Source organism: Chiloscyllium plagiosum, chromosome 3 (assembly GCF_004010195.1).
Source record: "Chiloscyllium plagiosum isolate BGI_BamShark_2017 chromosome 3, ASM401019v2, whole genome shotgun sequence".
Taxonomy (NCBI): domain Eukaryota; kingdom Metazoa; phylum Chordata; class Chondrichthyes; order Orectolobiformes; family Hemiscylliidae; genus Chiloscyllium; species Chiloscyllium plagiosum.
This window is the reverse complement of record NC_057712.1, coordinates 52,732,178-52,758,881: the sequence shown is the minus strand read 5'-3', so window position 1 is coordinate 52,758,881 and position 26,704 is coordinate 52,732,178. Positions and strand designations below refer to the sequence as shown.

The 26,704-nt window shown below is 40.8% G+C and overlaps 1 protein-coding gene across 19 annotated transcripts in view; it reads right to left on the bottom strand.

The window, feature by feature from the left end:
* LOC122543331 (regulating synaptic membrane exocytosis protein 1-like) overlaps nucleotides 1-26,704 on the bottom strand; it is an 845,124-nt gene that overhangs the window by 194,721 nt on the left and 623,699 nt on the right. For 16 of the 19 annotated variants that reach the window (XM_043682010.1, XM_043682017.1, XM_043681864.1 and 13 more), the window contains one exon: nucleotides 19,689-19,778. The exons of 2 other annotated variants lie outside the window; for them this stretch is intronic. In XM_043682010.1, the coding sequence (XP_043537945.1) occupies nucleotides 19,689-19,778 (90 nt within the window). Of the gene's footprint in view, nucleotides 1-9,797; nucleotides 9,966-19,688; nucleotides 19,779-26,704 lie in introns of those variants that run through there. One more of the 19 variants, XM_043682026.1, reaches the window with a different exon arrangement.

The window sequence follows — 26,704 nt, the reverse complement described above, 5'->3', positions numbered from 1 at the left end:
AAGCTTTTAAAGAGCAACAGAGGATTACTAAGAAGGAAATACGCAGAGGAAAAATGAGATATGAAGGTTAACTGGCCAATAATGAGTGGTGGGGGCATGGAATGCGCTGCCTGTGGGAGTGGTAGAGTCAGAATCTTTGGTGACTTTTAAGCGGCAATTGGATAGGTACATGGATGGGTGCTTAAGCTAGGACAAATGTTTGGCACAACCTCGTGGGCCAAAGGGCCTGTTCTGTGCTGTATTGTTCTATGTTCTATGTTATATGTAAGGCTGGCAAAAGATACAGTGGGATATGGATCAGTTGCAGATATGGATGGAGAAATGGCACATGGAGTTTAATCCAGGTAAATGTGAGGAGATTTAGGAGATCAAATGTTAAGGGAAAATAAACAGTTAAATGGTATGACCATTAACATGCAGTGAGATCTTGGAGGTCCAAGTCCACAGCTCCTTGAAAGTGGTCACAGAAGTGGATAGGGTTGCAAAGACGGCATATGGCATTCTTATCTTTACCAGTTGGGGCCTGGAATTTGCTGAAAGGGAGAGTGGTGGAGGAAGATATAATAGGAATGTTTAAGAGGCTTTTACATAAATACATAAGCAAGGAATGGAAGGATATGGACTATTGGCAGACCAAAGGGATTATTTTAACTTGACATCATATTCAATATAACATTGTGGGCTGAAGAGCCTGTTCCTGTACTATAATGTTCTAATGTTCAGAGATCAGGAATTGAACCAGCGACAATTCATACTGTACATAAATATGAGCACTAAGTCAATCAGCAGCTTTTCATTTAGCAAAGTACAAAACTGGTTAAGGTGATATTCACATAGTTCCCTAAATGTAAGCACTATTATGAAAAGATATGGTGTGAAATAAGTTTGAAATAATTTTGAAGTTGTGAAATCTGAGAGATTAACGGCCACCCTGGAGTTTTGACCAAGTCATACAAATTCAGCTCCCGCAGTAACAGGTCCTTGCCCCCTGTTCGCACTGGGAGAGTTGTGACAATTTTCAAGTCTTGAAATAGGGTCAAGTTGAGCAAATATTTACAGTTTACAGCATCCCAAATTTAGCCTTGGCTTCATTTGAGAAAGTCAAGATTAGAGTAGTGCTGGAAAAGCACAGGTCAGGCAGCATCCGAGGAGCAGGAAAATCAATGTTTCAGGGAAAAGCCCTTCATCAGGAGTCAGCTCATTCCTGATGAAGGGCTTTTCCAGAAACATCGATTTCCCTGCTTCTCGGATGCTGCCTGACCTGCTGTGCTTTTCCAGCACTACTCTAATCTTGACTTTAATCTCCAGGACCTGCAGTCTTCACTTTTGCCTTCGAGAGATTTAAACTGTAGACAAGAAAGACAAAATTGCTTTACTGCTATCAATCTGTTGGTGATTGAGATTTTAACAGCAGTTTACTTTGTGCTATATTTCCACTGTTCTTGGGTTATACTCAACACAGTCTTTCGTTGAAATACCTTTGTGCTACTTTGGCTTTAGCACTCAGATGGTTTTTGTTGTCCTGCTTATGTATGAAAGACGCTGGTTCCTCACAATAACAATCAATGAGAAAGAAATATAGTCACATGCAGTGAAGGGAAGATTAGAGCTTGACAAAGTAAGAAAGCAAGCAGCAGACACAAAATATTACTCTGAATTGTGGCTACAACTAGCCAGAAAACAACACCACATTGGGGATTAGGGTACTTTTAACTGTTCTGAGCAACCCGTTTTATACCTTGCCGGTTTTTTTTCTGGTGGAATTGATGGAAATGCAATTCAGGCTGATGTAAAAATGGGTAGTAAATTTGTTACTGTCCAATTACAAAAATGATTTGAAGTACAGTAGAACTTTCTCTGCTCACTCCAATAAGGTGTCTTGGCCCAGTCTTATTACATTGCATTTGTAACTGTGCAGCACAAAAAGTAGGGTTGGGATCTAACTTTGAAGTCGTGAAATCTGAGATCTTGAGTTTTGACCAAGTCTTACAAATCCAGCTCCTGCAGTAACAGGGAGCATTAACATTGTCACACAAGTTGTGACAATTTTCAAGTCTTGAAATAGGGTTAAAGTGAGCAAGTATTTGGGGAGCACTGGAGCATTAATTTCAACATTTGAGATTAACAATGGTTTTATCCCCATCAATACAACTCCTAGCTTAGTTGTCCATACATAAAGGACTGGCTTAGGCTGCCCACAGGGTATCCTTCATGGTGGAACATCAAGCATTTGATTTTGAATCTATTCCAACAGGCCCAGAAGTGAAAGATGTGTGTGATCAACAACTGCTCTAGGATAGGCAGAAACACTTTTAATGTTAGTGTATTGTCATTAAACTCATCAAATTAATGTTCATTTAAAAATATTTATTCAGCCAATATAGGAATTAAAAATCCAATATGAGCAGTTCCTGAATACTTTAACAAATAAAACCCAACAGTTTTTGAAAATTAAACCTGAAATAGCCAGTTCAATCTATCTGACATCTGACTTCCACAACAAGGAGATATTATATAGAATTATATAGGAAACACACAAGTGAAACAGACAATGGAGTAAGTGTCTCATTAGCAGCAAACACAGTTGGAATGCAAGCATCAAAAAATGAAGCCTAAGTACTGGGACACAATTTCAAACTGTTCTGAAGAAAGGTCACTGAACTCAATGTTAACTCTGCTTTTTCTCCATAGATGTGGCCAGACCTGCTGAGTTTCTCCAGTAATTTCTGTTTGTGTGTGCAAGATGTATCAGTTCCCACCTTCTCCCACCTTCTAACCAATAACCAATACTATAAGAATTATTTTCTCCACAATTATAACATACTTCAATCTAATTTAATTTCCTACATGGTTTTACAATATGTCTGAACAACAGCTTTAATGATTTTTAAAGATACGTCTGAAGCATGTAACACAGCATTTTTCTATTTAGTCACTTAAATCCATGATTGACTTGACAATTGAACCATGTTATTTATAATTATTTGTTAGATATTATAAAAATAAAAACACAGGAAGATTAGATCAGGTGAGTACAAAGTAGCTTTTGTCGGAGTCTGGGACTAAAGGGCAAATCTCATGAGACAACCTTCTGCGAAGATTCATAGACTCCATTTGGAAACTTTGCTTTGAAGGTAATCTGTGCTGTGTTAATGTTCCACGGATGAAACACAAAAGGATTTAATATTTTGCATCAATATTTGGAATGTACTTGTGTAGAACAAAATGAAAATGGGCAGAACTTATTTTACCTTTGAGACTGTAATCCACGTTTCAAAAAAAAGCAAATGGTCAAATTTTGCTACAAGTAGCAAAAATTGCTTTGTCTGCTGATTGATCCAATTTGATACTTTTTAGTTTTGTTCCCATATGCAATGAAATCACTGGATGCACTGACTTAATTTTGTTCTTGTTGGGAAATTAATTAGCCTTGGGTTAGCATCCTTAGATCAGAACAGTTCCATCTCAGATCCAGGTCCCATTCTGGAGAAGTCGTATTGGACTCAGAACTGGGTTCTGATGATGAGATTCCCTATTTTTGGTGCCGTAAATTAAAACTGAATACAACATCTAAATGATATTGGTGGGGGTGAGGTATTGGCCTAGTGGTATCAACATTGGATTGGTAATCCAGAGATTCCAGGTAATATTCTGGGGACCCAGGTTCAAAGCCTGTCATAGCAGATGGAGAAATTTGAATTCAACAAAAATCTGGAATTAAGAGTCTTAACAATAACCATGAAACCATTGTTGATTGTCAGAAAAGACCCATCTGGTTGACTCATGTCCTCGAGGGGAGGAAGCTGACATCCTTAACTGGTCTGACCTCCAGACCCATAGCAATGTGGCTGACTTCCTCCAGGTAATCAGGGATGGCAATAAATGCTGGCCCAGCCAGCAACACACTCATCCCTGAATGATATAAAAATATGAATGTGAAAGAAATCTGGAAACAATATTACTTTGGTCAGGCTGAAAATATTACGAAACATTTCTTATTGAAAGCACAAATTGAACCAAATACATTTAACTGTCCTAATTTAGTCTGCACATACTGTTTTACATAGCATTGCACATATTCTTTGAATGAGTCTATACCTGTCATCCTCTGGAGAGGCATGTTGGAGTGAATCCTGGGACTAGCAGATCGTTTCCTATCTAGAGAGTGAAACCATCTGTTCCACCAATGAAACAGGAAGATATATAGACATGTTTGTTAGAGACTGCGAGCCAGAACTGCTAGAACAGGCTTAGCGGTAAATGGCTGACTAGGCGTATACCCCAGGTGTCCAGACACTAACAGGGAGTCTAACTTTACCTCTATCTTTAGAATCGTAATGCTGCAGATTTGAGAATGATTCATGTGACAATGGTGACAAAAAAATCCACTTGTGATTTTGAACATTTTTCATAGGAAAGCCTGAACATGTTTTGTTTGAATTAATATTGTTTTAGATTCAAAGGTCAAAAGGTTCAGCCCACAGTAGGGAAAAGGCTGCACATGTCTAATGTGTTTATCCAGTACATCTACATTATTGCCTTGACATTTATGATGTGGCTGCCAGATCCATCCCTCTGTATTACCCATTGCACTTTATGATGTGGAGTATGATATATAGTGTGGGTACATGTGAGCTTCCTGGCTTACTAAACACAGAATCATATGAGTAATTAAGAAGACCTGCATTCTATTTCCCAAGTGTTTTATTTTAATTTTTTTGAAACTGACAACCTATTTGAACATATTCTGACATAACTCTGAAGGACTTGAACCTACACTTTCCTAAAAGTAGGGACTCTCCCATTGCTCTATGACTTGTTGGACAATCTCAGCAGGACATTTGCGTTGCCAGTTTTCACTCCTGCTAAGTAGCATAGATGTAAACCTGAGAAGTTCCAATCTATTTCAACCATTTGCCACTACATTCTCAGGATTAAGCTCAGGATTTGGACAAATGATCAGTGGAATTGCCATTGCTGTTGTCATTGGGAAGTAGCAATGTGATGCCAGCACAAACAATAATGGTTCAACAGAAATAAACTGAGTTTGAAATGTGGTATTGACACTGTTGAGTTGAAGTTCTTGAATCTGTCTTCCTGTGTTTTTATGATGCACATATATAGTTAGCAAACACGATGTAGATTAACTAATGCTGTATGTCTTTGGGAAATGCAGAATCTCTACAGAACTGTGGTTTCCCACTAAAAAATGTGTTTAGAAATCAAAGCTAAATAAATTATTAGGATATACTGTCTTTAAAATCAGGTTCCTCCAACTTAGTCTACACCTTCCTCTGGTTCCCTACTCTCCTGTGGTGGAGTTTGAATTCTAGTGGGTAAATCAAATGCCCTGCCCACCCACGACACCTATTCCGAGTTAAAGAGAAGCAGCATTTGCCTCTGTGGATATTTCCTCCTTGCTTTAACAACCTCTTGAATCACAAGGAAATTCACAGCCTTGCTGAGGTAAAATTCCTTTGGTGTCCATCTTTGTTCAGCACCTTATGCCAATCATGGTCCATGGTGGTACTTTGGCTATGGTTGTCAGCAGTTATTTTAACATATACGACATCACAGTTGAACTTGATCCAGTATCTCTCCTACAATTCATACACAGGCAAATCCAACAGGATTGCCTAAAGGAGATTAGGAATACATCTCCTAATGATCTCCTAACTTGTACTGAGGAATCCTAAATTCTGGATTAGTGGTGCTGGAAGAGCACAGCAGTTCAGGCAGCATCCAAAGCTCCTTGGATGCTGCCTGAACTGCTGTGCTCTTCCAGCACCACTAATCCAGAATCTGGTTTCCAGCATCTGCAGTCATTGTTTTTACCTTGAGGAATCCTAAAGCTCATTGCAGAATGTTTCTGTCAACCCAACAGAAATCAGTGTTCTCAATACCAAGTGGGAAAATGATCCATATATCCTTTCAGGTTGTTCACTCCTTTCATACATCTTAGACAAACAAAAAGCCAAATTTGCTTTAAAGAGGCTTTAATCACATAGAACATAGAACATAGAAGAATACAGCGCAGTACAGGCCCTTGGGCCCTCGATGTTGCGCCGATCCAAGCCCACCTAAACTACACTAACCCACTATCCTCCATATACCTATCCAATGCCCTCTTAAATGCCCATAAAGAGGGAGAGTCCACCACTGTTACTGGCAGGGCATTCCATGAACTAACGACTCGCTGAGTGAAGAACCTACCCCTAACATCAGTCCTATATCTACCCCCCCTTAATTTAAAGCTATGCCCCCTTGTAATACCCGACTCAATACGCGGGAAAAGGTTCATACTGTCGACCCTATCTAACCCCCTAATCATCGCTGCTTAGAATTTGGATTCCAATGTCATTACTCTCGTGAAAGGTCTGGTATTTCAGGAATGGACATTGTATTCTTTATCTGTTTATATTTAAATTTTGAAAGGATTCTGTTCTTAAGGGATGGAGTACTTTTTATCTCTGCCACACTAACAGCACTTCACCCAAGTTCAGAAAACTCGCCCATGAACTTTAAGAGGTTCAGTTCTGGTGCAAAGCTCCTTTCAATGTAAGCTGACTAGACTCAGTTTTAAAGCAGTCACAGAGGCCTTTCACTTTGTGAAAATGCGAATTTCCCTTCCCCAAACACCAGCTACTGTTTTACTTCTTGTAATGTAAATGTTATTGTAATTTCTCCATATAAGCTATACCTAATGTATGTTAATGGTGTGTAGGTACTTATCTGTCTGTATTGAAAGAATATGTGTGGCTGTTTGATGGATAAATGACTTACTGAGAATTTAGTTACATGTTCAAAGTTTATTGGGCGGGAATATAAGGATTAAACGAGGGGACACTATGGATTCTGCAGCAGATGAATCTCAGTAAACCTGGTTCTACTGGTAACCAATCTAGGAGAGTTGCAAGTTGAAAAATGTGGTGCTGGAAAAACACAGCAGGCCAGGCAGCATCCGAGGAGCAGGATGCTGCCTGGCCTGCTGTGTTTTTCCAGCACCACATTTTTCAACTCTGGTCTCCAGCATCTGCAGTCCTCACTTTCTCCTATGAGAGTTGTAATCCTGGATTGGTCAAATGAGGTCAGAACAGTAACATGCCTCTGTGCTGTACAGTTCTATGGTCTATGATCCTGGCTGACTCAAAGGGACAAACGCCAGCAAATGAATCAAATAGCAAGAAAAACATGAGCTCAAGAAGGAAATTTCTAGCTTGACATTGTTTGATATCTAGTTTTCAGCAGACTACTGTGTTGTGTCCAAACACATCATGTGTTTCAAAACCACTCTCTAGCTGGGGCATTGTTCCAGTTGGCTGTTTATCGGTGAGCAGTACAAGAAAACATCAAATTCGTGTCAACCTTGCAAAGCAGAATAGTGATCAGGTTCAAACAGTTGAGAGTGAGGGAGGAGGAAACTGTCATGGTGCCTGTACCTTGTGTAGTGCTCAGAAAGTGCTGGTGGCTACAAATGAATTTTGCCTGTTCAGATTCAAACCTAATACTTTCAAAGAAATCACACATCTCTTAAATGTTCACTGTCTTCTGAGTTGCTCTGTTCAAGGATTAAGCACAGCCAAAAGTAGAATAAAATCTTCACAAGACTTGGAGGAAGAGAAGCCTTTAATATGGTGACAGATCGCATTATTATATAGTTTTATATTTCTGTTTTCAATACCAAACTAGTTTTCCTCTTGTGAAATAATTCAAGGCTCTGGTAGATAAGAAATAATTGTTTTTCGTGCATATTACTGCACCTTTGTATTTGGTACAAAGTAAAATATCGACCTGAATTTCTTTCAATAATTACTTCTCCTCCTCTTCTGGGTTGCTGGGCATGGGACATTGCCATCACAGGAACAATCGCTTAAATGAAACCTTAAAAGGATTAGCAATGAGTGTTAGATTGTTCGATAAAATCTGCCACTACTCAGGACACTTTTCGGTCTTTCCCCAAACCCATTCAAATGTACCCATCTGGAATCCCTTATGTTGAATTTAGGAGAATCCAATCCACCAATTCCAACACATGAAATAATTGTATATAGGGTTATTAAAATATATTATTTTGCTTGTAACCTATTTGATCTTAAATACACTTCCACATTTCTACATTATTTGGATGATTGAACCTGACGCATAAATTTGAAAATTACACTTGGCACTATACGGTGGCACAGTGGTTAGCACTGCTGCCTCACAGCGCCAGAGACCCGGGTTCAGTTCCCGCCTCAGGCGACTGACTGTGTGGAGTTTGCACGTTCTCCCCGTGTCTGCGTGGGTTTCCTCCGGGTGCTCCGGTTTCCTCCCACAGTCCAAAGATGTGCAGGTCAGGTGAATTGGCCACACTAAATTGCCCGTAGTATTAGGTAAGGGGTACATGTAGGGGTATGGGTGGGTTGCGCTTCGGCGGTGCGGTGTGGACTTGTTGGGCCGAAGGGCCTGTTTCTACACTGTAAGTAATCTAATCTAATCTATACATGATTAGATTAGATTACTTAGTGTGGAAACAGGCCCTTCGGCCCAACAAGTCCACACCGACCCGCCACCCACCCATTCCCCTACATTTACCCCTTTACCTAACACTATGGGCAATTTAGCATGGCCAACTCACCTGACCTGCACATCTTTGGACTGAGAGAGGAAACCGGAGCACCCGGAGGAAACCCACGCAGACACGGGGAGAATGTGCAAACTCCACACAGTCAGTCGCCTGAGTCGGGAATTGAACCCGGGTCTCTGGCGCTGTGAGGCAGCAGTGCTAACCACTGTGCAACCGTGCCGACCACATGTTGAAAAGTCCAACATGGGAATTGTTAGGAAAGCCCCAGATTCTCTGAGTTTGGTAGCAATGAAGACACATGGATAACAATGGCAGACAATAGAAATTATATCACTATTAATCTTAGTGCTGCTCAGCTGGGAATGTTCTTTTTAACATATCTGTTTATATAATTTCAATGCACATCATTAAGTGCTATTGTGCCTTTAAGAAATCCAAATTGCTGTACACACATGGAACAGAGTCACTGGTTCATTTTTGGTGACCTGTACTATCATACTACCCTTTTGTCTGTCATACCCTGTAGAAACAGGCCCTTCAGCCCACCTTCTATCCCTACCAACAGACCCCAAGTGGCACTAATTCTAATCACCTGCACTTGGTCCATAGCCTACTATGCCCTGGCATTTTAAGGGCTTTTGCCCAAAACATCGATTTTACTGCTCCTCAGATGCTGCCTGAACTGCTGTGCTTTTGCAGCACCACTCTAATCTAGACTCTGGTTTCCAGCATCTGCAGTCATTGTTTTTACCCATTTTAAGTACACATCCAGACACTTGTTAAACTTGTGAGAATACCTGCCTACACCCACTTTCAAGGCAGTGCATTCCATATTTCTACCAATGTCTGAGTGAAATTTTATTTCCCTCAGATCTCGTCTAAACTATTTACTCCTCACCTTATACTTGTGCCAACTTACGTTGGACATGCTTGCAAAGGGGAATATATTTCCAAGGCCTAATCTGTCTGTGCCTCTTGTAATTTTGTGTGCAGAGAAATCAGTTGGTTAGTGCAGTATTAATGACAAACAATTCCTGATAAATCCATTGTTTTTATCCTGATTAATCCATATCCCTGTTTTTTGACTATACTGTACAATGTCCCCGCAACAAGAGCACAGATATTCGGACAGCAAGTTTTGAGAAGACTTGTAGCTCAGTTTGAGACTCTGGATGTAGGTTTGCTCGCTGAGCTGGAAGGTTCATTTTCAGACATTTCGTCACCATCACCACATCTTCAGTGAGCCTCCAGATGAAGCACTGCTGGTGTCTTCTGCTTTCTATTTAGATGTTTGGGGTTCCTTGGGTTAATGATGTCATTTCTTGTGATGTCATTTCCTGTTCTTTTTCTCAGGGGCGGTAAATGGGGTCCACCTCAACTTCACCTTTAACAACAAAACCTAGAGACAAACCAACAGAACACTCATGGGATCTCAGATATCAGGATTCTTAGCAGAGGCAGTAATGCAGAGACTCTAACAAATAGCTCTGCCAACCATCCAACCTAAACTCTAGGTCAACTATGTGATTGATACCTTTCTCATCACTAAACAAAACAAAGTAGAGGAAACCTTCAAAGACCATCAATAATACCCTTACTGGCATAAAATTCACTAGAGTAGGAAAACAACAACACACTGTGATTACTAGTTGTCACAGTCGAATGAACAGCCAATGGGGAATTTCAAACCAGCGTCTAAAGGAAAACACCACATAAGGACCAAGTATTGAACTACAGAAGCAATCATTCCAATATCCACAAACGGAGCTGCATCAGAACATTATTTCAACAAGCCACCACACACTGCAGCACAGAGGAACTACGCAAAAAAGGAAAATCACCTATACAGTGTATTCAAAAAGAATAGGTACCCCAATGAACACAGTACGCCGATTTCTCAGCAACAAACCCCAACAAGCAGACAAAACAGGTCCAGAAGCCACTCTCCCCTACATCAAAGGCATCTCGGAAATGACTGCCAGACTACTCAGACACCTTGGCATCATGGTAGCCTACAACCCCCCAACACAGCAGCTAATGAATTGAAAGACCCTATTACAGACAACAAGCAAAACTAATGTCATTTACAAAATACTGTGCAATGACTGTAACAAACACTACATTGGACAAACAAACAAGTCAGAAAACTAACCACCAGGATACGTGAGCATCAACTAGTCCCAAAACAACATGACCCTCTCTCACTGGTATCCTTACATACTGATAAGGAAGAACACCACTTTGACTGGGACAGCACATCCATCCTAGGACAAGCCAAACAGAGACATGCTCACAAATTCCTAGAAGCATAGCATTCCAACTGAAACTCTATCAACAAACACATTGATTTGGACCCCATTTACCACCCCCTGAGAAAAACTACAGGAAATGACATCACCAACCCAAGGAACCCCAAACAAAAAAATAGAAAGCAGGAAACACCAGTAGTGCCTCGCCTGGAGGCTCAATGAAGAGGTTACCTAGTCTGGTGGCGAAAAGTCTGAAAATGAAACTTCCAGCTGTGAGCAAATCAACATCCAGCTATTCAAACACTACTGGCCTTCACAGCTGAAATCTCAGCCAAATGAAGCAATCTAAGGTAGCAGCATAAAATCATGGAATATCATACAGAAATACAGCATAGAAACAGGGTTTTCAGTCCAACTTATCCATGCTGCCCAGATATCCTAAATTAATCTAGTCCCATTTGGCCCATATCCCTCTAAGCCTTTCCTATTCATATACCATCTGAATGCCTTTTAAATGGTGTAATTGTACCAATCTCCACCACGTCCTCTGGCAGCTCGTTCTATATAGGCACCACCTTCTTGCCCCCCTAGGTCTCTTAAATCTTTTCCCTCTCACCTTAAAACTACGCTCTTTGGTTCTGGACTCCCTCATTCCGTGTAAAAGACCTTGTTTATTTACCATATCCATGCTCCTCAATATTTATAAATCTCTACAAGTCTGACACTCCAGGGAAAATAGCTGATCTAGAACCAGTGTTCTAGCGAAAATAATAAATCGGGTGGTCACTAGGACTTTAAAACTAGTGAGTCGGGGGCAAGGGAAGGGGAAAACAACAGGAAGTATGGTGGTAAATAAAAAAAGGAAAGCAGCAGATTACCAGTGTGCAGGAGGGTTTAACTATGTGGCAGACTAAGTAAAAAGAAAAGGAAGGATTCTCTGGAAATAATATTGAAGATGTTGGAATTCATAAACCAGGTACAAAAAATAGCATAATGGCATTTTACACGAATGCTTGTAGCATTTGTAACAAGGTAGATGAGTTAATAACACAAATCAAAGTAATTATGATTTAGTAGCCATTGTGGAAACATGGTTGCAGGTTGGTCATGACTAGGGATTAAAGATTCAGGGGTATCAGACTATTTGGAAGGACAGACAGGGAGGTAGTGTAGCTATGATATTTGAGGATGATATCAGGGCGGTGGATAGAGATGATATGGATTCTATAGAGAATGTTGAAACCATTTGGGTTGAAATTAGAAATTCTAAGAAAACATAAATGACAGGTATAGTCTATTGCGCACCAAATAATACCATCACAATGGTTTGGGCAATAAATAAAGAAATAACTAATGCCTGTAAAAATGGTACAGCAATTATCATGGGGGATTTTAATCTACATATCAATTGGTCAAACCAAGTCAGTCAAGGTAGTCTTGAGGAGGAGTTCATTGAATGTATCCTCGATAGTTTTCTTGAACAGTATATAATGGAACAGCCGAGAGAGCAAGCTATCCTTGATCTGGTACTGTGTAATGAGACAGGAATAATTAATGACATCATAGTTAGGGATCCTCTTGGAAGGAGCGATCACAGAATGGCTGAATTTAGAATACAGATGGAAAGTGCAAAAACAAAATCCATTATGGAATGAGCTGCCAGAGGAAGTGGTGCAGACTGGTATAATTGCAACATTTAAGAGGTATTTGGATGGGTATATGATTAAGAAGGGATTGGAGGGATATGAGCCGGGTGCTGGCAGGTGAGACTAGAGTGGGTTGGGATATGGGCCGGGTGCTGGCAGGTGAGACTAGAGTGGGTTGGGATATCTGGTTGGCATGGACGGGTTGGACTGAAGGGTCTGTTTCCATGCTGTACATCTCTATGACTCTATGTGCTTAAATAAAAGGAAACTACAATAGGATGAGGGAGGAGTTGGCTAAAGTAGACCAGAAGCAAAGACTTTATGGTGGGACAGTTGATAAACAGTGGAGGATTTTCAAAGCAATTATTCAAAGTGCTCAGCAAAAGTATATACCAGTGAAAAGGAAGGACTGTAGGAAAAGGTGTAATCTGCCATTGGTGTCTGAAATAAAAGGAGGCTATCAAATTTAAAGAGAAGGCATACAAAGTGGCCAATATCAGTGGGATACCAGAAGTTTGGGAAAGCTTTAAAAGGTCAACAGAAAGCCACAAAAAGAGCTATAAAAGAAAAATAAGATAGCTTATGAGAAAAAAAATTAGCTCAGAATGCAAAGACAGGTAGCAATCACCTAATGAAGGAGCAGCGCTCTGAATGTTAGTGCTTCCAAATAACCCTGTTGGACTATATCCTGGTGTTGTGTGATTTTTAACTTAAAACTATAAAGAGTGGCTAAAGTAAACATTGAACCTTTAGAGGAGGAGAAGGGGTATTAGTAATGGGATACGAGGAAATGGCCGAGGCAACAAATAGGCATTTTGTATGTCTTCACAGTGGAAGTCACAAATAACATGACAGTAATTGACAAAGAGATGAAGGTAGGTGAGGACATGGAAACAATTGTTATCATGAAGGAGGAAGTGTTGGGCAAGCTAGGGGAGCTAAGGGTAGACAAGTCTTCTGGGCCTGATATAATGCATCCAGGGTACTAAAAGAGATGCAGGAAAAATAGCAAGTGCACTTGTGGTAATTTTCCAAAATTCACTAGACTCTGAAGCAGTTCTAGCAGATTGGAAAACATCAAATGTGATGCCACTGTTTATAAAATGACGCAGACAAAAGATGGAGAATTATAAACCAATTAGCTTGAGGCTATTGTCAAGGAAGAAATAATAGGCATCTGGATAGAAATTGTCCCATTAGGCAGATGCAGCACGAGTTCATGAAGGGCAGGTCATGCTTAACTAATCTTTTGTAATGCTATGAAGACACTATAAAAATGGTGGACAATGGAGATGTGGTGTATCTAGATTTCTAAAAGGCATTTGACAAGGTGACACACAAAAGGCTGCTGCATAAGATATAACATGTTACAGGCAACTATTAGTTATTCAAAAAGGAATCAAGGAGTGGGAATAAATGAGTGTTATTCTGGTTAGCAAATCAGTGACTCGTGGTGTGCCTGAGCGATCAATGCTGGGACCACAATTATGCATAATTTACAAAGATGATTTGGAGTTGGAGACCACGTGTAGTGTGTCAACATTTGCAAATGACAGGAAGATGAGCAAGTGTGCTGAGGTTTGTGAAACTTTGTAAAGGGACAGAGATTGCTGAAGTGAGTGGGCAAAGGTCAGGCAGATGGAATACAATGTTGATAAATGTTAAGTCATCCATTTTCGTAGGAATACCAGTAAAAAAGGATTATTATTTGAATGATAAGAAATTGCAACATGCTGCTGCGCACAGGGATTTGGGTGATATTGTGCATGAATCACAGAAGGTTGGTCTGTAGGTGCAATAGGTAATTAAGGCAGCAAATGGAATTTTGTCCTTCATTGCCAATGGAGTTTAAAAGCAGGGAAGTTATGTTGCAGCTGTATAGGGTGTTGGTGAGGCCACACCTGTAGTACTGCTTGCAGTTTTGGTTTCTAACTTGAGAAAGGATGTACTTGCACTAGTAGGGGTGCAGAGGAGATTCCAGAATTGAGGGGGTTGGCTAATGAGGACAGACTGAGTAGACTGGGATTATATTTATTGGAATTGAGAAGACTGAAGGGGGAGTCATATAAAATTACGAACGGAATAGATAAAATAGAAATAGAGAGAATGTTTCCACTGGCATAGTCTCAAAATTAGGGAATCAGACTTTGAACTGAATTGAGAAGGAACCCAGAGGGTTGTGAATCTATGGAACTCCCTGCCCAGTGAAGTGGTTAAGGCTTCCTCAGTAAATGTTTTTAAAGCTAAGATAGATAAGTTTTTGAACAATAAAGGAATTAAGTGGAGCTGAGGCCACAAAATGATCAGCCAAGAACTTGGTGGAGGAGGCATGAAGGGCCATTTATCCAACTCCTGCTCCTAGTTCTTAGTCAGCCACTCAAACCTTCCAACCATAGAATCCCCAGTATGGAAACAGGTCATTCAGCCCAACAAGTCCACACAGGCCTTCCAAATAGTAATCCACCAAGACCCACACTCTATATTTACCCAAAACTAATGCCAGTGACCTATACATTCCTGAACACTATGGGCAATTTAACATGGCCAATTCACCTAACCTGCACATTTTGGACTGTGGGAGGAATGCGGAACACCCGGAGGAAACCCACAAGGACACAGGGAGAATGAGCAAACTCCACACAGTCACGAGAAGCCAGAATCGAACAGGGTCCCTGGCGCTGTGAGGCAGCAGTACTAACCATTGAGCCACTGTGCTGCCCCAAACCCTGGCAACATCCTTACAAATCTTTTCATAGAATCCCTATTGTGTGGAAACAGGCCATTTGGCCAAACAAGTCCACACCTACTCTCCGAAGAGCATCTGACCCAGATCCACCCCCTACCCTATAACCCTGCATTTCCCATGGCTAGCCCACCTAACCCACACATCCCTAGACACTATGGACAATTTAGCATGGCTAATCCATCTAATCTGCTCATCCTTGGACTGCGCAGAAAACCAGATCTCCTGAAAGAAACAGACACAGACATGGGGAGAAAGTGCAAACTCCACACAGATAGTCACCAAGGCTTTAATTGAAACTGGGTCCCTGGCAGCTTATCACTGAGCCACCATGCTGCCCTTGAATCCTTTCAAGTTGCATGAAGTCCTTCCTACAGCAGGGAGACCAGAATTGCATGCAGCATTCCAAAAGAGGCCTAACCAATGTCCTGTACAGCCATAACCTCACCTCCCAACTCCATACTCAATGCACTGACCAATAAAGGCAAGCATACCAAAGCCTTCTTCACTTTCACTTCTTCACTTTCAAGGAACTATGAATCTGCACACCAGGTTCTCTGTGTTCAGCATCACTCCAGAGGACCTTACCATTAATTGAATAAGTCCTGCCCTGATTTGCCTTTCCAAAATGCTGTACCTCACATTTATCTAAATTTAACTCCTTCTGCCAGTCTTCCACCCATTCGACTATCTGATCAAGATCATTTTGTACTCTTGAGGTAACCTTCTTTGTTGTCCACTACATTTCCAAATTTAGCATCATCTGCAAACTTACCAGACCTTCTAATCTCATAGCCAGATCATTTATATAATGAATGAAAAGCTGTGGTACCAGCACCAATCCTTGTGGCACACTGCTAGTCACAGTTCAAAAAGAAAACCCTCCATCACCACCCTCTGTCTTCTACCAAATGGCTAGTTCTCCCTGTATTCTATGTGACCTAACTGGTCTTACCGTGAGGAATCTTGTCCAAACACTTACTGAAGTCCATATAGATCAAGTCTACTGTTCTGCCCTCTGTTACCGCTTCAAAAAAACTTGATCAAGTTAGTGAGGCATGATTTCTCTCACACACAGCCAAGTTGACGGTTCCTAGTCTGTCTTTGCCTTTCCAAGTGTATGTAAATCCTGTCCCTCAGGATTCCCACCAACAACCTGTCCACCACTGATGTCAGGCTCACTGGTCTATAGTTTCTGACTTTTCCTTACCACCTTTCTTAAATAGTGGCACCATGTTAGCCAACCTCTCGTCTTTGATAACTTGTGGCTATCAAGGATACTAATATCTCAGCAAGGGGCCCAGCAATCACTTCCCTAGCTTCCCAGAGTTCTAGGGAGTGCCTGATCAGATCCTGGGGATTTATCCACCTTTAGGCATTTTATGACATTCAGCACCCCCTCCCCTGTAATACAGCCATTTTTCCCAGATGTCGCTATTTATTTCCCTACATTCTATACTTCCATATCCTTCTCCACAGTATATTACAGATGTAAAATACTCAATTAGTATCTCTCTCATCTCCTAGGGTTCCACATATCGGTGGCCTTGCTGATCTTTATTCTCACTCTTAGTTATCCTTTTGTTCATAATTTATTGTAGAATCCCTTTGGATTCCTATTTGTCAAAGCTATCTCATGTCCCCTTTTTGCCCTCGTGATTTCCGTTTAAGTGTACTCTGTCTTTATCCTACTGCCTCCTAGGGATACACTCGATCTCCTTAACATGTGCTTCTTCCTTTTTCTTGATCAAAACCTCACTTGAGACTTTCTGGGATGTGGTAGAGAATGAAGGCTTTGGGATTTCAAACTAAGCTGAACTGTTGAATTGCACTGGATCATTTCCAAGTTTGTGACCAGATTGATTGAGATATTAGGAAAAACAAATAGGCAATTGTTAAGCTTTTGGTGTTGGGAGCTGGAAAACATTTTCTATGTGGGGTCATTACAAGTATGAAACGCCCCTCAGCCAAGATAGCTTGATGCAGCACAACAGACTTATCACCTGAAGTTTGGAACACCATTTCCAAGGGCAATGCCCTCTACAAAACTGTTTCAGAATACTGACAAATCAGGCCTTTGGGTTGAAACAGTGTCTTTGGGGAAGGGCAAGTGGAAAACAGCAGTCAAAACCTGTTCCTAGACCTTGAGCCCATCCTTCATGGAACTCAATAAGGTAAAATGACGTCTGGAATGAAAAACATAATTGGCATGAAGACAGGTTCCCTGTCCAATGAAGTGCATTCGAAGCATCTAAACTAGGAGCAGAAATAGTAGTAGGCCACTTGCCCCTTCAAGCATGCTCTACCATTCTATATGATCATGGTCGATCCTCAATCTTAATGCCATATTCCCACATTCTCTTCATTCCTTTGATGTCTCTAAAATCTAAAAGGTCCATCAGAAATACTCCAGTTTCAGAGCAGTAGCAAATACTAAAGCAATGACAGGATGCTTCAACAGAGAGCTGTCCTCTCAGCAATGTTTCAAAAATGAGAAATATAAAAACCAGACAGACTATCACTGCAGAGGTGATGAGGGTGGCACCCCTCAACAGGTTTTTGGCATCATCTGTTCTTAAGTAGGTGGACAGGGCCCTTAGGTCTGCCAGGAACCATAGATCCCCTCACCAGCTTGGCCTCCTGTTGGTTGACTTTCTCCTGAAGAAATGGACAGCAGGGAGGCAAATGGAGTTGAGGCTGAGATGGCATCATATTAAATGATGGAATAAGCTAGAGAGGCTGAATTACCTCCTTTTGCACCTAGTTCTTGTGGTTTATGATTTCCAGGAGGAACTGCCCCTTGCCTCATTAGGAGAATGCCAGATGGCCTCAGAGCCTTGTTTGGAAACAGCAAACCCAGTGGCTGGAGGTAATGTTGGCATTTTCCAGCCTCTATGTGCCTCTGTTCCTGCCTTTGGTCAGCATGGAAAACCCCTTTCCCAATTTCACATTGACCAGCTTACTTCACATGAAATATTCTCAGGAATCAAGGAACAGTGATTGATGCATCATTAAATAAAGGAATTAAAAACAAGTTAAAAGGTCAGCATGCAAAATCCAATTCCCAAAAAGAATGAACTCCAATAAAAACTCTTGATCCATGTATTCCCTCTACAACTGTGAACATGTTAGAAGGGATGTGACAAGTGAAACAAATTAAACTTTGTGCTTTATCTTCACTATTAGGTAAGATTTGTAAGGTAAACTGCACTGCTTTTATTCAGCGACCCTCTGTATTTCAGAATCATGGATGGTTGTTGAGGGGATACCTGCAATGTTTAAATTTGGGATAGTTCACAGTTTCCACCGAAGGCCATAAAGTAGCAATGTTCAAATTACTATTCAGGATAATTACTTTCTATCAAGTAGGTCAGGCTAAATCAGTAACATTATCAATCCTTCCCACTCCCAGGATCAATCTCCTGAACAACAGTAACATGTTGAGGTTTTTGTTTATGTAATTGTGTTATAGATGGGAAACTCCTGGATCATCCTACTAGATAAGAAGTTTATTTGCTTTCCATTTGGCATGCACAGGCAAACAGCTATGGTGTGAAGGAATGGTGAGGGGCAGCACAGTCACGTGTTTAAATCTCCTGAAATACATCCAACTAGAGTTGGCAACCCTACCCACAATGGATATCAGAGGCAACTGGATGTATAATCCATTACGTCAAGCAGTATTTCTGCTGAAGTTACAATGGATGACGATGAACATGGTATGGCAGGTGGCTACCATTGAATCTCACTGAGGCCTTCTCACTGTTCCAGTTTCTGGCCTGATGACTAAATTACCTTTCTGAAGTTGGGGGTTTGAGGCAATAACCAAAATTATTTGTGAGCTACTAAACCTCTAAATGTGACACCTCCATTCTGTCTTGAGCTGATGCCCAGGCACACCAATCCATTCCAGAAGGAGGTGAACTGATAATACATAGCAGAAAATCTGATGAGTGACTCATCCCCGAAACACATGGTCTGATCTTGGATGATCCAGGCAAAGAATGGAGAGTGGGATCAATAGCACAGTTAATTCAGCGAGCCTAAAAATTATGGTATAGCTCTGAAGGTCTGGTAAATACGTTGGACAGAATCAGGAGGAATTTCATTTCTCTGTTAAGAGAACTCTCAGGGCCATAAGAGAAAATTTTTAAAAAGAAGTTTTAATTTCCCAATTCCTGTTTTGCTTTTTAAAAACTTTAGTCAATGCAAGTATTATCACTGTCAACATATGAAAGGCTCTCCACAGGCACAACTATTGAATTGGAAGAAGAAAGGGTGAGTGAGAAAGATCAAAAACTAATGAAATGCCAAACACAATGCAAAAGGAAGGTGAGATGTTAAATGGTTCAAGTCTGAGGATTGGTCTAAGCAGAAGAGCAGAAAACACATAGTGTGAACATAAATCCAAGAATCCTACAGGTTCATAATGAAAGAAACATGGAATCATCAGCACAGATGACAAGGATAATAAAGGGATATACCTGTCTCGTTCTGATGACTGTAAACTAGTATCTGGTCTCAAACAGTTGGTGCTAGCACTCCTAGCCCTGTCAAGAGAGTGCTGTATTTCACTAATGCCAGTACAAGGCATCCCATGGTGGAAGAGAAAGAGGACAGGAAAGGAAAACAAAGAAGGAATATAATATTAGATCGTAAATCATGAAGGCAATGCACTTTCAAAAACATGATACAAAGAACAGTTAATGATTTCAAACATTCAAAGATGCTGGAAAGTTGCCATGATGAATCGTAAAACAAATTCAATCAAGAACAAAATTATGATACAGTTAAATGTCAAATATTTGGGAATTCTTTACAAATATGATACACCAGGAAGATAAATTCTCATTTGCAAAAAAACAATTTAACAAGTCAACATGTGTTTGGTGGAGTGTAAGTGTTGGCACGTTGACGTGGTGAATGATCAACAAGCTGATGGGTTGTGTTTGTGACTTTGTAAAATGCAGCCCAAACACATCAATAGTGACAGTTTGATTTGGAGGAGTTTAATATTGAAAAAGGCAGAATTGTTGTTACACCCCAAACTTCTGTCCCTATTTTGAGGGCTGTTATTAGGCTGCAAAATTTCTCGGGTGTTACACAACGTCTGCTAAAGGGCAAAAAACATTCCTGAGAATGCTTAGAGTAGGAGTTATACTGCATGGAAATAGAACCTTCGATCGAACTGGTTCATGCTGACCACAAAGTCTAAATTGACCTCATCACATTTGCCAGCATTTGGCTCATACCCCTCTAAACCCCTCCCAATCACATACCAATCCAGGCACCTTTAAAACGTTGTAATTGTTCTCACCTCCACCTTGGGCAGCTCATTCCATACGTGCACCACCCTTTGCACGAAAACATTGTCCTTCATGTCCCTTTTAAATGTTTCCCCTCTTATCTTAAACCAATGCCCTCTAGTTCTAGATTCCCCCAATCTAGGAAAAAGATTAGATTACTTACAGTGTGGAAACAGGCCCTTCGGCCCAACTAGTCCACACCGACCCTCCGAAGAGCAACCCACCCAGACCCATTCCCCTACATTTACCTCTTCACCTAACACTATAGGCAATTTAGCATGGTCAATACACCTAACCTGCACATTTTTGGACTGTGGGAGGAAACCTGAGCACCCAGAAGAAACCCACATAGACACGGGGAGAAAGGCAACTGTCTGCGTGGAGTTTGCACAGAGGCCAGAATTCAACCCAGGTCTCTGACGCTGTGCGGCAGCAGTGCTAACTACTGTGCCGCCCAAGATCTTGGCTATTCACCCAATCCATGCTCATGATCTTATAAAACCTCTATAAGGTCATCCCTCAACCTCCAACACTCCAGGGAAAAAATGCCGCACCCTATTCAGCCCCTCCCTTTATTTCAAACCCTCTAATCCTGGCAACATCCTTACAAATCTTTTCTGAACCCTATGAAATTTGAAAGCTTTCCTATGGCACAGAATGCTTGGGAAAGTTAAATCCAGTCTGTTCCTCACAGTATTAATTTAACAAACTACTGAGCACACAATGTGTTAAGGATCAGCACTTAATAAGATTTTGGACATCTTTATGCTTTATATAAAAATTGCCAAACTTTGAACATTGTTTCTTCCCCTACATTATCCATTTTGCAATATGTGGACACTGTAGATTTTTCATTTATCTTCCAATACACAATTATTTCTATCATTTCTCCAAAGACAAGATTTCCCAGGCACAGTGGTTACTGTGTTCTCATTTTAGGATCATTGCGCTGCTAACTTTAGCAAACAGGAACTTATTAAACAAAGATGAGCTCACAATCTGAAGCCTCTTTTCTCAACAACATAATCTTATTTGGATTAAAGAAATTCCAGAATGTTTCACAGGACCTTTGTACACAAAAAAATGTTAAAGCCCCACATAAAGAGTTAGTGATGAAATTTTGTTTAGGAGCTGGGAAGGTCAGTGGCTGGGAAACCAGTAAGACACCTGGATTGACTCCTCAGTGAGAGATACCTGCACTGCGTCTTCAGGCCTTCCTGTCTGGAGTGCAATTCTGATGAAGGCTGGAGAGTGGTCAAGCTCAAGTGTGCCCTCACCCAACCTGAGTGAACCCACCTTCAGGCTAACCAGTATTGAGAGCAGCAATGGAGATCAGGTGGTAAAAAGAATTGTCAAAAGAGACCGATTCTATGGAGTATCTTAAGGAGAGACAGGAAAGAGTTAAAAGGGACATGAGGGATAACTTTTTCATACAGACGGTGGTGTGTGAATGGAACAAGCTGCCAGAGGAAGTGGAGGAGGTGGGTACAATTACAACATTTAAAAGGCAGCTGGAGGGGTACATGAAGAGGAAGGGCTTAAGAGGAATATTGGCCCAACAGTAGGATGTCCAGTTGGTGTGCAGTAGTGGGATCGAAGGGTCAGTTTCCATGCTGTGTGACTCTGACTCTTTATCCAAACCCAAAAGTCAGTGCACCATTTCCAACAGATCCTATTCTCATGGTACAAGAAAGGAGGCAGGCCATGACTCAGACATGAGTGACAGCTGAACTCAGCAAGGTCATTTGAACTCATTCCATTTTCACCACAGAAAAAGCTTTACCCTGCAGTGTACAAGTCATGAATTTATTGACGAGTGATAAATACTGTTGAAGGGAAGATAACACCTGACTGTTCGACAGCCCTTGAGTTTTTTGAATTCCCAGCCTGAAAAGAAAACTGTTTCAATAAGAGTTTTTAAAAAAACCTCAAGCTATGGAATTATTTAACTCCTTGGACGCTTTTCACAACCTACACATATCCCAGCATTAGGGTTCCAAGTTACCATTTGATTGACAACTGGAATAAATTATTACAGGATAAGCTGTCTGTGATGGGTGTCATTAATATCAAGTTTTTTGTGCTTTTGTATGTGATTGAGTACTGGAGAGGTTTTGAATATTTTAAATGGGATTTCATGAATGTTTTCCTTTATTATGGTAAAGGCAGTGAAAAAAAGTGGAAGCCGTTATTTGAGCTCAGCATTGCTCCTAAGGTCTATCTGCTGTGAACAGTTGGTGAACTGGCCTGAAGGATCTAAATGTGTTGCAGAGGAAGATGGGCTCACTTTAAGTTGATTAGAGGCTATAATTGGTCAGGGATGAGGTGAAATTAGCAGACTGGTGCAGAAAATAATTTAAAACTTCAGTCGATGGTTTAGTTTTCTTTTACAGGGACTAGAATTAAGAAAAGTTTGGAGCGTATGCAATGTCAGTATAAAGCTCCGATTGAACTAGAACACTACGTTCACGACTGGGTACTCCCTCTCAGGAGGATTCTGGTCTTTGACACAGCATACCACAGGTTCACCAGAATGATATAGGTACCAAATGGGCTAAGTAATCATTACACTTCGCAAAAACTAAAGTTGCATTTCCTTGAGCAGAGATGATTGGGGAGTCAATATAAAATTGAACTGTGAGGAAAGATTGAGAAACTACTCCCTTTGGTAAGGGATCAGACAAGGGATATAAAGTTAGAATTTCATTGTTCAAGGAAAACATCAGGAATAATTAATTCATAACAAAGGAGTGGAAACAAAAACAAATTGCAGGAAAATCTCAGCAGGTCCGACAGCATCTGTGGTGAGAAAGCAGAATTAACATTTCGGTCCAGTAATCCTTCTTCAGATTCATTCCAATGACATCATGGCTGATCTGTGACCCATCTCTACATATCTGCCTTTTGATCATATCTCAATATCTTTGCTTTAAAAAAAATGCATCTATCTCCAGCCCCACAGACTGTTACATTCAAGGAGAGGTGTTTGCAGGGGGCGGGGGAGAAGTATTGTGAGGTGGAGGTGTGGCCTTTTTGTTTGGAGCCAGATCTGGCACATTGTGAAATTCCCAACCTTTGTAATGATAAACTGCTTATACATCCAGAGTGGCTACAGCACTGGAGGCCAGTCTGCCATGTCGGTAATAAATAATATGAATAATTGTGACTATTCAGCCCATGCTCTGCCATTCAATGAGATCATCACTGATAATCCTCACCTTCACTTTCCTTCTTTCTCTACTCAACCCTCTATTCCATTTACAAGACCAACTCATTTATTGCCTATCCTGATGTCAGCTTTAAATAATCATCCGATTCTCTTTTGAGAGCCCTGATTGAAACTGCCTCCGCCATACATTTGTCCAATGTGCTCAGATCCTAACCACTTGCTAAAATGTTCCTCATGATAGCATTGCTTCTTATGCCAGTTAGCTTAAAAGAGCATTCTCCGGGTTTGATCCTTCCACTTTCTCTTTCCTAAAGAGAAAATTCCAGGAGAAAGTTGAGAGAAGAATTGACCATGAGGGGTCGACAAACTGTTCTTTGGAAGAAACTGTGTGGAAAGATCAAACCAGAGCAAATTCTATTTTCTCTAATCTATCCACATAATCAAATCTGTCTTAAGTGCAATATTTTGATAAATCATAACTGCACTCAATGCACTGAAGTTTACTGCATCTAAAAAAAACACAAGCATATGACCTTACAAAGTTATGGAAAGTGGGACTAGTCAGATAGGCAATGGACCAAATGGTGTGGTATATCTATGTTTCCTGCCAAGTTACTGGCAAATTCTCAGACAGGTGGGAAATGGCAGGAGATTGCACTCTGATCCTTTTGGGTATCTTTCCCAGCAATCAGAAGGAAGAGAGAGCAAGAGGTCAATACTTGGAGGGGAACATGGTTGCAGCATTAAAGAGATCACAAGCCACAAAAGGGAAGAACCTAAGTGAAGGATTTTTTTTTAAAAAAAGTATGCTTGAAAGACCAAATCTATAGATTTAAAATCAAACCCTCTTGTTCTGAACAAAGAACAAGACTGTCAGTTGGACTGAAGTCAAGACGAATATTGTCCAGGACATGTAGATAGATTTGAATCCTGGTTGTTGGCACTGTGAGGCAGCAACGCTAACTACTGAACCACTGTGCTGCCCATCAATGGAGGACTTCTGGGAAACACCAGTGTGAAAACATGCATTGAGTGATAACAGTCTGTTCCTTGGCCAGACTTATAACATGCTATCATTATCTCTTCAATTACATGTGCTTCAACTTTATCAAAGTAGTCCATTTTGTGGCATTGTATCAAATGCACTTTGAATGGCTCTATATACAGTATTTAGGATAGCATCCTCCCTACCTTTCTTGATGACGTTATGAAATAATTTAGTGATAAGTTTCAAGACAGGATTTGGTTACAACAAATCCATGCTGGATTTAATTTATTATGCCACTTTTTTTGGGAGATTATTTTTTCCTCCTGGATTATGCCTGTCAGCACTCCTAGGAATATTCCTTTTCCTTTCTTTTGGATACAGTGTAGGATTCTGATCTTCAATGAGTTCTGCCAAATGAAAATAAAATGAGAATTGGAAGATTATGGCCAGAGCACTGCTATTTCTACTCTTATCTCATCCTGGAACAATACAACTCAGGATACATCCCAAGCAGACACCATGAATTTCCCACTTTGAACACTGACAACATTTTACCTTTTTCCTCTTTATTTACTATTATCCTATCACATTGGTTGGGTGATTAATAGCGAGGTTGAGCGTCTTGGACTACAAGATGATAAAAATGGGATGGTCAAATTAGCAGATAAGTGGCAGATAAAATTTAACCCTGAAAAATGGCAGATGATACACTCTGGAAGGATTAATTTGACAAGTACTTAACAAATGGTATAGAACTATATAGCATGGAAGTAGACCCTTCAGTCCAACTAGTTGACCATATTCCCATGGGTGGCACAGTGGCTAGCACTGTTACTCACAGCACCAGGGATCTGGGTTCAATTCCAGCCTTGGGTGACTGTGTGTGGAGTTTGTACATTCTCCCCTCTGGGTACTCCAGTTTCCTTCTGCAGTTCAAAGATGTGCAGGTTAGGTGGATTGGTCATACTGTCCAGGGATGAACAGGTTAGTTGTGGGAAATGCAGTCACGGGGATGGAGGGGAGTCTGGGTGGAATGCTCTTTGGAGAGTTGGTGTGGACTTGTTGGGTCAGAAGGCCTGTTTCCATGCTGTAGGGATTCTATTCTAGTCTAACAACTGGTCTCATGTGTCTGTGCTTGGCCTGGATCCCCACACATCTTGTCCATTCAAAATGTCCTGTAAACATTGCAACTGTAATGCATCCACCACCTTCTCTAGCAGTTTATTCTGCACATAAACTGCTCTATATGTAAAAAAAAAAGTTGCCCCTCGTGTCTTAAAAATCTTTCTCCTCTCACCTTAAAATTGTGCTCCCTTGTTTCAAACTCCCCCACCCTAGGGAAAAGATCCTCATCAATTGTTTTATCTCTGCCCCTCCTGACTTTACAAACCTCTATAAAGTCACCTTCAATCTTTTAGATTCCAGTTTAAAAAAAAGTCCCAGTGTATTTTTATATCTCAAAGCATCATTCCCAGCAACATCCTGATAACTTTTTTGAGCCCCTTTCATTTAATATCATCTGTCTTTTTACAAGGTGATCTGAACTACACACAATACCTCACAAGAGGCCTCACCAAATCCTGTACAACCTCAACATGACATTCCAACTCTTATACTTGAAGGTCTAAGCAATGAAGGCAAACCTGTTAAATGCCTCTTCAACCACTGTTTACTTCTGATGCAAATGTCAAAGGATTATGTATCTGAATTCCGAGATCCCTCCAATTTACAATACTACCCAGGGCCCTACCGTTACTTGTACAAGTCCTGTCCTTGATTAGATTACCAAAATGCAATACCTCATATTTATCCAAATTAAACTCCATCTGCCACTCCTCTCCCCATTGACCCAATTGATCAAGATTAGATTAGGGGGGGATCCAAGATGGCGGCGACCCAGTAAGACTGAGTCTATAGTGCTCCTCCCAAGACTTGGGCACAGTGGGTCACCTACCCCCTACCAAGCTCACCAAATCATTTATAAATCATTTATAATAGTTTAGTAACTGAATTAGTGGTGTAATATTATATTTAAGC